At 48.3% G+C, this 12,021-nt stretch overlaps 1 protein-coding gene across 4 annotated transcripts in view; it reads right to left on the bottom strand.

Moving 5' to 3' along the window:
• MAP3K15 (mitogen-activated protein kinase kinase kinase 15) overlaps positions 1–12,021 on the bottom strand; it is a 159,437-nt gene that overhangs the window by 111,199 nt on the left and 36,217 nt on the right. For all 4 annotated transcript variants that reach the window (XM_075913494.2, XM_075913486.2, XM_075913503.2 and 1 more), the window contains one exon: positions 9,738–9,761. In XM_075913494.2, the coding sequence (XP_075769609.2) occupies positions 9,738–9,761 (24 nt within the window). The remainder of the gene's footprint in view (positions 1–9,737; positions 9,762–12,021) is intronic.

The raw sequence follows: 12,021 nt of genomic DNA, 5'->3' as shown, positions 1-12,021 counted from the left end.
GCGGTCCCACTCCGGACCACTAAGGCCCCGGTGATAGCCGCAGAGCTGGTCAAAATGTTTTCTAGGGTAGGCCTACCGCATGAGATACTAACCGACCAAGGAAGCAACTTGATGGGGCGAGTCATGATGGAGTTATGTCGGCTACTAAAGGTCAAGAGGCTCCGTACCTCCAAGTACCACCCACAAACGGATGGGCTGGTGGACCGTTTCAACAGAACACTGAAAACGATGTTGCGGAAATTTGTGGAGGTAGACCCACGGGACTGGGACCAATTCCTGCTGGCCCTCCTATTCGCCATAAGAGAGGTACCACAGGCGTCCACAGGGTTCGCGCCGTTCGAACTGCTCTATGGGAGTCAGCTGAGAGGCCTACTCGACCTGATCAAGGAGGAGTGGGAGAAGAAGAGCTCACAGGTAAAAGGTACTGTCCCCTACATCTTAGAACTACGGGAAAAACTGAAGGTGGTGGGGGAGGTGGCGAGAGAGAACCTGGTAAAGGCCCAAGCCAAGCAAGCACACTACTACAACCAGGGCGCACGGGTAAGGACCTTCACACCCGGAGACCGAGTACTACTGTTGTTACCTTCCGCTGAGTTGAAGCTACTGGCCAAGTGGCAAGGCCCCTACGAGGTCGTGCGGCAAGTAGGTCCTGTCGATTATGAGATCCGAATGCCAGAGCACAGGAAGGGTACACAGATTTACCATATAAATGTATTGAAGAAATGGAAGGCCCGTGAGGGGCTGATGGCCACAACCCGCCCGGCTGAGCCCGAATTAGGACCCTGGGGGGGTGACCTAGAGGAGATGCCAGGGAAGGCCACCCTAGGGGCGGAACTAATGGCGGTGCAAAAACGGGAAATGGAAGCCGTGCTGCGGGAGTTTGCATCGGTACTATCAACACGACTGGGCAGGACGACACTGGGCCAGCACCACATATGCACCACACCGGGACAGAAGGTGCGGGAACCCCTCCGGCCCTTGACACGGAAGATGTGGGGCACGGTAAAAGAGGAGATACACAAGATGCTGCAGATAGGGGTGATCCGAGAATCCAGGAGCGGGTGGAGGAGCCCCATCGTCCTCGTCCCCAAACGACGGAACCCTGAGGTTCTGCATCGACTTCCGGAGGGTCAACGCGTTGTCGCGATTTGACACGTACCCGATGCTCTGGGTGGAGGAGCTGTTGGGAAGACTGGGGCAGGCCCAATACCTATCAACGATCGACCTCACGAAGGGGTATTGGCAAATCCCCTTAACACCCGCATCGCAAGAAAAAACTGCCTTTGCCACTCCCTTCAGCTTATACCAGTTCACAATGATGCCATTCGGCCTCAACAGGGCGGCAGCCACCTTCCAGAGGGCCATGGACAAGCTGCTGCGGGACCACCAGGAGTACGCTGTCGCATACATTGACGACATCGTCATTTTTTGCACGTCCTGGGAAGACCACCTGACCCAGGTCAGAGCGATACTGCGGGCCCTCGAGGAAGCACGACTGACGGCCAACCCGGAAAAATGTGCATTCGGCCAAACAAAAGTGGCGTATTTGGGCTACGTTGTGGGGCGGGGACGCCTACAGCCACAGGTGGCCAAAGTAAAGGCGGTGCGGGACTACAAGGCCCCCACTACAAAGAGGCAGGTGAGGCAGTTTTTGGGCCTCGCCGGATATTATCGACGATTTATTCCGCAGTTTGAAACACTAGCGGCACCGCTGACGGACCTGACAACGAAAGGCAGCCCCCAGCAGGTGCGGTGGACGGCCCAGTGCGAGCAAGCCTTCCGCCAATTAAAGCAACGTCTAACCTCCGCCCCGCTGCTGGCCCAGCTGGATTTCAACAAACCCTTCATAGTGCAGACGGATGCGTCTGACGTCGGTATCGGGGCAGTGCTAGCGCAGAAACACCCAGCAGGGGAGCTGCCTATTCTATATTTGAGCCGCAAACTGCTATTGCGAGAGCAACATTACTCTACAATTGAGAAAGAGACATTGGCTATTAGATGGGCAGTGGAAACACTAAGGGTATGTCTACACTACAAAGTTAAATCGAACTAACAGACGTTAGTTCGAATTAACTTTGATAGGCGCTACACAGGCAAACCGCTAGTTCGAACTTAATACGAACTAGCAGAGCGCTTAATTCGAACTAGGTAAACGTCATTCTACGAGGACTAACGCCTAGTTCGAATTAAGTAGTTTGAATTAAGGGCTGTGTAGCCACTTAATTTGAACTTGTTGGAGGCTAGCCCTCCCCAGCTTTCCCTGGTGACCACTCTGGGCACTACCAGGGAAACTCTTCTGTCCCCCTCCCGGCCCCGGAGCCCTTAAAGGGGCAAGGGCTGGCTACGGTGCCCGTGCCAGGTGCAAGCCTGCCAGCACCCAGCCAGCAGACCCTGCAACTGGCACGGCACAAGCCAGCCACCCGCTGCCACCCAGCCCTCCGCCTCTTCCCGGGACCAGGCTGGCAGCTCCGGGGAGCCTGCCCAGGTCGGCAAAGAGGTCTAGTGCAGACATCGTGGACCTCATCCACAACCTCCGCACTAGGCACAGGAAAGTGGCCGTCTAGGGCAGGATAGCTTCCAGCCTGGCCACCCAGGAGCAGGTTTGCATGAAAATCAAGGTGGTCCAGTGAGACCCCCGACCCTGAGCCCCGAGCTTAGAACGGCCGTACTGGGTCAGACCAAAGGTCCATCTAGCCCAGTAGCCTGTCTGCTGACAGCGGCCAACACCAGCTATCCCGGAGGGGATGGACCGAAGACAATGACCAAGCCATTTGTCTCATGCCATCCATCTCCAGCCTTCCACAAACAGAGGCCAGGGACACCATTTCTACCCCCTGGCTAATACCACTCCATGGACCCAACCTCCATGACTTTATCTAACTTCTCTTTAAACTCTGTTATAGTTCTAGCCTTCACAGCCTCCTGCAGCAAGGAGTTCCACAGGTTGACTCTTTGCTTTGTGAAGAACAACTTTCTGTTATTAGTTTGAAGCCTGCTACCCATTCATTTCATTTGGTGTCCTTTAGTCCTTATATTATGGGAACTAATGAAGAACTTGTCTTTATGCACCCTCTCCACACCACTCATGCTTTTATAGACCTCTATCATATCCCCCCTCAGTCTCCTCTTTTCTAAGCTGAGAAGTCCCAGTCTCTTTAGCCTCTCTTCATATGGGACCTGTTCCAAACCCCTGATCATTTTAGTTGCCCTCCCCTCTCCCACCCTCTCTCTTCCCCTCTCCCACCTCCTTTTCCCAGTGTCCCCGAGTTTTGTTCAATAAAGACAGTTTCTATTTTTGAACACACGTGTCCTTTATTTTGTACATCAGGAAGGGGGGCTAGGGAGGGGTAAGTGGAAGGAGGTGAGGGAGGAATGGGGTACGAGCCCCCGATGGGGAGGACTGGGCTGGCTCTGCGGGCTTCGGGGGGTGGAAGCTCTCCTGAAGCCCCTTGATTGACCCCCCCCCCGGATGGCAGCCTGCGGCAAGTGCAGCCAGGCTGATGGCCGAGTGCTGTGATGTGTGGGCACTCAGGGTACTCCAAGCCAGGACTGCTTTGCAAGCGGGGCACCCCTGAGAACTGTCTGTCCGGGGTGGGGGTCGGGTCCCTTTAAGCACAGCCCTCGGCTAGCCTGAGACAGCAGCTCCACGCTCTATGTCCTAATCTGATGCCCTGCCGGCACTGCTTCCGGCCATCCTTAACCTCGGTTCAGGGTCCATTCAGTGTGGACATGCTAGTTCGAATTAGCAAAACGCTAATTCAAACTAGTTTTTAAGTGTAGATGCGGTAATTCGAATTAGCTTAGTTCGAATTAACAAATTCGAACTAAGTTAGTTCGAATTAGTGCTGTAGTGTAGACATACCCTAAGATACTACCTTCTGGGAGGCCCCTTCGTGTTAGTCACGGACCACGCACCACTGACGTGGATGCACAACATGTGGGAGGCTAACCCCCGCGTAATGAGGTGGTACTTATTCCTGCAGCAGTTTACCTTCAGGGTGGTACACCGGGCGGGGCGAGATCACGTGAACGTGGATTTTCTGTCTAGGTGTCCAGAAGCCGGGGAGGTACAGGAGACCGGGGTGGAGGTGTGTGACGGGGACTCCAACCCCGCACTCGACCCCGGCACAGGGAAGGGCAGCCAGCCCCCCGGGAGGGGGGGACAAGAGCCGGGAAACCCCCTCCCGCGGCCAGGGTTGGGAAACGCCGTCTGCCGCTGCGCAGAGGTGGTGGAGGGTGGCAGGCAACCCGGCGGGCAGGAGGACCCCAGAGCCGGGGGAGTGAGGCCGGCCGGGCGGAAGCCGGCAATCCCTGTTGGGCGGGGAGTTTAAAAAGCGGCCTACGGAGGCCGGGGGGGGGGAGGGCGGGGGAGAGGAACAGGAGACCGGGAGCACAGGCCGGGGCGGTCAGCCGGTGGGCAGTTCCCCTTCCCCCTGCAGGAGTTGGCGGCACCGAAGCCACGAGACGACTCGAGCGGGGCCAGAGGCCAGGAACGGGGTAAGAGGCCGGCAGGGACGGATGAGCCGTGGCTGGGACGGAGGCCAGAGCCAGCGGCCGCTGAGATCAGGGTGGACGGCAAGCCAGAGGCAAGGCACGGCCGCCTGGAGGACTTACCCCACGGGACGCGGGAGGACAAGAGCCGGTGGGATCGGACTTGGGGTAGGAAGGGACTTCTAGGGGGGGTACGACCCCGCCCCCGGGGAGCCTGACGCCAGCCCCCCAAGCTGGAACCGGTGACAGTAACAGCAAAAAAAAAAAAAAGATTCTACAAAGCTGTATATTTGTGATTTATTTGCTAGATAACTGATTTGACAGAAACAGTAGAACTATGCCTACCCTATCTCTGACTGAAATAAGCAGCGGACTGCCCTTAAGGCTACAATCAGTTCCACACAAGAAGAAATACCTAATGGAAGGGATATGGAGAATTTTGACCTTTAATAACATGCGAGCTCAATTCAGTCTTGGGAACTGAGCTCCGAATTGCATACTGCATGCTTTAAACATCTCAGTGGGGCAGTAAATTAGCAATGCAGAATTTTAATTGCTTGCTTTGGGGAAGTCAAATAGAACAAACTCTTATTCCAATCTTATCTCAAAATATTTCATTACGGATGTTGGAAGCTATATTTGCAGTTTTCCCACCCTTATATTTTTCATATAATAGGTTGTTAAATCTATGTTGCAATCTTATTACTCAGCCTTACAGAGCTGCTCTGTGGTTTTCATGTTTCAGCTACAGATACAGGCCAAATACCAAATGAACTGCTTAACTGTTTGCAATATAGTGTTCTCAATTTCTATTCAACTTTCTCTATATACTCCTTCATTCCCCGAAGCAGAGTTTGGTATAATGATTTACATTTTCCTTAACGGGAAAACAGTAATCATTTCCTCAGGTTTACTTATTTATTTAAGATTAAGAAACAATCACTACAAGGAAAACATTTGACATCTATCTACTCTGCATTTTTATGCATTTCAATTACTGCTCTCGCACTGTGATTTTCTTCTCCCTTTTTATGGGATTTGAGATTTCCAGAATAAAAGACAACACTAAAATATTAAGTCCTTATGGCAACATTGGGCAACCAAGGCTAGTGAATGGGCCACAAGGGTGGCCATCCATCTCAGTGGGACACTAGACTGCAATTGGTCATGGGCACTAGCTATGACCCCAAGAATAAGATTCATTACATTGCACTTGATTCTCCTTCTGTATCATGCCTGTCCAACACAAAGTGATCCACTACTGGGGCAAATTAAATTGCTGGCAAAAGTAACATAAAAGTAGTAGAGGAAGCAGATAGCTCTGTGTGTGGTGGGCAATCATCATGCATCTCATACATGCTCTTGGTTTAAATGTGTGCGGCTTCTTGTTTTGCCAGGAGCTGCTCAGCCCTCCCTCCCCAACTGCAGGCCATGCCCCCACTTCACCCCTCCCCTCCCCTCAAATCCCCACCTGGCTCCTTCCCTGCCTTCTCCCCCCAAGTATGTACCATCCCTGCACATCCCCCTCCAGAAATACTGGAATGGAGTACCATGAATCAGCTCATTCACTGCATTCCAGAAGTTTTGAGAGGGAAGGGGAGGAGCAGCTAAGTGCAGGGCTCTCAGCCTGCATGGAGGGAAGAGGCAGAAGAGTGTTACGCGGGCCGCATGTATAACCCCAATGGGCCCACAAAAGCCCACAGGACATGGGTGGCCTACTAGTGTCTTAAGGGAAAAGATTCTGCATAAGGTTGCCAGGTGTCCGGTTTTGAACCAGACAGTCCCAGTATTAGAGCTTTCTGTTTGGGAAACAAATTGAGAAAATATAAATGTCTGGTATTTTCTAAATAAGATGCAATGTAGACTGTGATGTAATGGCAAGTGTGTCTAGGGTTACCAGGTGTCCGGTATCCTACCTGACAGTCTGCTATTTGCTCCCTCTGCCAGGTAAAAAAAAACCAAAACCAAAACAAAAACAGACAATTCCAAACACGTGCAGTGTCCAGTATTCTCTGATTTTTCCAGCTGGGCACCAGATGGAAGCCTGATGTGGGTGGGAGGATTGGCTGGGACTCCCAGCCACTCCCCTCGCCCCCACCAGGCTTCTAACGCAACCTGAGGCTCCCAGCAGCAATCGTGGCCCCGATCCTCTGGTGGCATCAGAAGCCTGGCAGGGGCGGGGAGAGTAGCTGGGCGGCGAGGCGTGATCGGGGGCTGGGAGCCTTCAGCTGGTTGCTTCTGGCCTAGGAGTGACGCCTTGGGGAGGAGAAGGAGAAGTCCTGTCCCTGAGCGCTGTTCAAGCAGGGTGTGGAGCTGTAGTCCAGGACAGAAGCCCTCAGGTGCTTTGTGGTTGTTTAGGCGCTTTCCATGGGCTCTCAGCCAAACTGACTAGGGTGGAATTCCCGCTTCCTTCCACTGGGACACCCAAAGACTTGGCTATGGGGGAGTCACCTTCCTACCCAGGGTCGCCTCCCCTCTCCCCCACCCTGCCATTGTGTTGCCCTGGGGTCTGCCTCTCTGCTTTGGGTAGCAGGCGGCTGCTTTGCAGAGCAGGCTCTGCTGCTAGGGTTGCCAGGTGTCCAGTATTCACCCAGACAGTCCGGTATTTTCGGATCCTGTTCAGTAAAAAAATTCAGAGAATACTGGACACCTAAAATGTCTGGTATTTTCTGAATTTTTCCCCGGCCAGGAGGCGAAAATGCCAGGCACCTGGCAACCCTACAAAGACTCAGCGCCTGGCCTCCCCCCTGGCTCCCAACATCCCTAGCCCCGACCCCAGCCCCCATGCTTACCTGGTTCCCCAAGGCTGCAGCACAAAATGGCTGCCAGCCAAAAGACCTAGGGGAAGCAATCTTTTCCCCTGGGTCTTAGTGCCCAATCTCTCCCCTGTTCCTATCCCTTCACTCACTCTTAAGGGGACATGCTGTTTTAATTTAATTTCTTTTTTGGCTTAATAAGTCCTTGCTCAACAACTCTGGTCTCCCCCCCCCCCCTTTTTTTTTACTTTCAACAGAATTTTTTCCTGGGTTTTTTTTTGGGGGGGGGGGGGGGAGGGTCTGTATTTTTGTTTCAACCATCTGGCAACCCTAATATTTCTGCAGTAGGTCTGTACTTAGCATACAATACATGAGGATCTGCGTTTGCACTGCCAGAATGAGAGGGATAATGTAGCTAGGAACGGTTTCAATTCTTCTCCCAGCAAAGCACAAAGGGGTTGCAGGCAACACTACTTCCTGAAAACTGCAATAGCAACTCTGTGAATTCTACATAGCTCAAGGCAGAGATGGGAAATAGTCTTTCCCCTACTGATCTCCACTGCTTAACAGAAGGCACAGTCAGTGCTGTACACTAAAGCAAGGATTTCCCCAATGGAGAACAATTAAACAAGAAACAAACACATGTCACAGTAGCAAAATATTCACCATTTAAACCTAAAGGGCTAATTAGCAGTTCACTTCATCTGATTTATATTTACATGTACACTGATACTGTAATTATTCAAAGAGTGAAGTAACCCTCTTTATCAGAAGCTTCAAATGAATCATTGATAGAATACTGTAACAGCAATAACTTGCAATCTTGTCTACAGAATGCAGTTACTTCTGGAGGGGAGAAAACAGACTCTTGTTTATGTAGAGAAACAGTAATTTCAGTTTAGTTATACAACTTCGATCTACTAGTGTAATTAGTTTGTTAACTTAGCAACTTTATAACAGTAATTTCAAATAAAACTGATCAGAGATAACAAATTAATAAAATAAATGTAAGCATAATTTACTATCACATTTCAAGCAAGCCAAATTCTTTTTTTTTTTCTTTTCAAAAAGTCAAGAATACATGCTTGGTATTTAAAATTAGTTATTCTCTGAGATGGCATTTTACTACAACAGTCAGTAAACACTTCAGTCAAAGATATCAGGAGTTACAGTCCTGAATGAAGAGGCAGCACATAATTGCACCGTATCAAGATCAGCTCGGAGGAGAAACTGAGATTCAATCACTATGCTTCCTCTGCTCCTCTCTTGCTCTGGGTATGGATGCAACAAATAGTGTAGCTCTTGAAAAGGTCAATTTATGTCTCCTTATAGTACCTAGTCAGCTGCTCAGGCCAGCTAGAGCAGAAACAAGGGTTCCACCTGACCCTTTGTATTTGCAGGGAGCATATTCACAGACAATAGTGAGCTCACTTCATTCTACATCTGGAGCTACAATGAGGCCTTACCAGGTAGGTAAAGTAAATGGGTTGAGAGCATAACACCTCTTACTCATATTCTTACTTTAATCTAGCCCTATATGCACTGGTATCCACAGTAGTTTTTTAAATCTACGCTGTGCTTTATAGCTACCAAATTTAACCCGTAGCTCTGATTTAAAAGTTTTAAAACTGCTTGTTTTCAAAGAAAAATTAACATGTTTGTGTCTTTATTCTTGCTCTGTAATGCAAAATAGAATAAAAGTCTTAGGTGAATGTGCGAATGAAAACTAAAAGTGTTAAAAAAGCAAGGTTTTGGATCTCTACTAAGTAACAGTTAGTTCTCAACTTTAGACAATACTGTATTAAATTGAGAATGGCCACTTATATGATCTAAAATGTCATAAGCTACATAACCACAGAAAGAGCTAAATCATCCTTTAACATTAGTTTACATATATAATGCATATAGTACAGAACTAAAACATCCAAATGTGTTTTAAATTGGACTAGGTTTTCTGGTCTGTTTAGTCTTAATTGGTAAGAATACGTAATACTAACAATTTTGTTTTAAGAACCATATTTCTTTTTGTAAGAACCATGAATCTTTCTATATATGTTTCCTGGAATTTAAAAAGCATCACAGCTAAAAACCAAACACACAGAAAAACCCAAAACTTTTAAAATGAGCAGTCTTGGTTGTCCATCTACCATATATAATCATTATCAAAATCTGCCTCAAGCTTTTTCACCGACCTCTTGGGTCATGTAGTCAAATGAAATCTATTGTGTACATCTTCCCAGCAGTCACAAAGAAACTACTTTCTGAAACTATCACCAGTAACATATATTAGAAAAGAAGTCAGCATGATTTTCTGTAATTTACACTGTACCTAAAGAAAGCAGCCTTCTTGATTATTGTATAGCAACTACTGCATGACTTTGCATTCCCACTTATGCAATACCCAGTGGTATTTTTCATGTTAGTCACTTGAAGTTAAATCATTTGTGGCATCCTCACATTATGTTAAAAATATTAAGATTTAATACTTACTGTGTTTTTCTGAGACACCATGTCCTGGAAAACAAAGATCAAGGAAAAGTTTAGAAACATATGCCTGGATTTATTATTTTCAATAGGCCTAACATTGTGCATGCTGTTTTATAGACAAAGTCATATTTCCTGCCTCAGTTAACGTACAAATTAAGATAGACAAGAAATAGCGTAAGAGTTTGGATGTGGGAGGTCGCCATGAGAGAACCAACAATGGCTTTTTAGAAGAAACTGTTTTCAAGGAGGAACCAAAATGAAAGGAAAGAAAAATTATGCTTGGTGGACAAAAGGAAAGAGAATAAGAGACAGGTTGAGAGTGAAGAAAAAAGATGAAAATGGACTGAAAAAAAATTCTGTGTCTGAGTGGGAACAAAAGGAGACAGTGGCACAGAATTTGAGAAGAAACAAAAATGTAAGACCCTCATTTTAGGTGCTCACCATGGTTAGAATGCCACAATAATAATTAGAATTTAGTAATGGTTTTTTGGACAGAACTGGAGTGAGAAGAAGTGAAGAGCAGAGCAGCTGAAGAGGAGAATACAGTAATCAATACAGGAGAAGAACAAGGCATGGAAATACTGATGCCATCATACAAGGCATTGATAAAACATCATCTGCATACCGTTAACAATTCTGGTTACCATAAGAACAGCTACAGTGGGTCAAGTCCAAGTCCATCTAAGGCAGGGTGGGCAAAGTACAGCCTGCGGACTGCATCTGTATGGTCAGGGCTTTTAATCCAGCCTTTAGGCATTCCAGTAGCACAGTGGGGATAAGGCAGGCTCCCTGCCTGTCAGGGGCCCGTGCTGCTTCCAGAAGCAGCCAGCACATCCCTGCAGCACCAGGAGGATGGGGGCAGAGGGTTCTGTGAGTTGTTGTCATCGACAGGCGCTATCCCAGCAACTCTCATTAGCCAGGGAACCATGGCCAATGGAAGCTGTGGGGATAGTGCCTGGAGGCAGGGACAGCACACGGAGCCAGCTGTCCCCCTCACACCTCCAGGAGCCACTGCTGGACATGCCAGCTACTCCAGCCCCACTGCACTGCCAACTGGGAGCCACCTGAGGTATGCAGTGCCTGGCTGGAGTCCGCACTCCTCACCCCTTCCCACTTTCCAGCCCCAGCCCTGAAGGCTCTCCTGCAAACAACCCCCTTACCAGAAGCTCCTCCCACATCTCAACCCTCTGCCCTGAGCCCTCTCCTGCACCTCGCAGCCCCACTGCCTGCCCCAGCCATACATTCATGGCCCAACAAACAGTTTCCCTACTTAGACGTGGCCCTTGGACCAACAAGTTAGCTCATCCCAATCTAAGGCCAGGATCCTGTCTTCTGATAGTGACCAATGCTAAATAATTCAGAGGGAACGTGGAAGACAGACGATGGCTCTCTTGATAAATGCCCAATTCTTCTGTCAGTCAAAGCCTTAGGACCCTCAGCTCATGGAGTCGCACCTCTGATCATCTTGGCTAATAGCCCCTGATGGACCTATCCTCCACAAACTTATCTGAGGGCATGTCTACACTACAGACATGCATCAGCGCAGCTGCACTGTTGAGCTACATCTACACTGCAGTGCTATTTCAGAATACTTGAATATTCCACAGCTTTTGAGTGCACCCGTTATCTGGAAATATAACGGGGTTGCTATTCCGACATCCCTGTAAACCATATTCCACAAGGAGTAAAGGACATTTCGGAATAGCCATTTATTTCAAAACAAGTGCTGTGTAGACAGTACCAAATTTTGAAATAAGCTATTTCGAAATAACATCAAAATAAGATACACAATTTGTGTAATTCAAATTGCACATTTTTTGTCAACCTACAGTGCAGTGTAGGCGCACCCTTGTAGAGCTTCTGGTGAAGACACCCTAAACTCAAAGGGAAAGAGCATTCACACTGGCTTAATAATTCCATTTCCACAAAAGGCAATAGCTATGCTGGCTCTGTCTACATCAGGGATTAAAGCTGGAATAACTACATTGTTCAGGGATGTGGATTTTTCATACTTGTGAGTGATATAGTTATACTAAAGTAAAAGTATGTAGTGTAGACCTGGCCTATTTCTTTTTTGAACACAGTTAATTATTTGTCCTTCACAATATTCCCTAGCAATGAGTTCTTCAGGTTGACAGCGTGTCATGTGAAGAAATATTTCTTTATGTTTTGTTTTTAAATCTGTTGCCTATTCATTTCATTAGATGACCCCTGGTTCTTGTGTTATGCAAAGTGGTAGATAACATTTCCTTATTTACTTTTTCCACACTGGTCATGATTTTAGAAA

Source organism: Pelodiscus sinensis, chromosome 1 (assembly GCF_052426305.1).
Source record: "Pelodiscus sinensis isolate ZL-2025 chromosome 1, ASM5242630v1, whole genome shotgun sequence".
In the NCBI taxonomy this organism is placed as follows: Eukaryota; Metazoa; Chordata; order Testudines; family Trionychidae; genus Pelodiscus; species Pelodiscus sinensis.
Note: the sequence above shows the minus strand (reverse complement) of the source record. Positions and strands in the feature narration are given on the sequence as shown.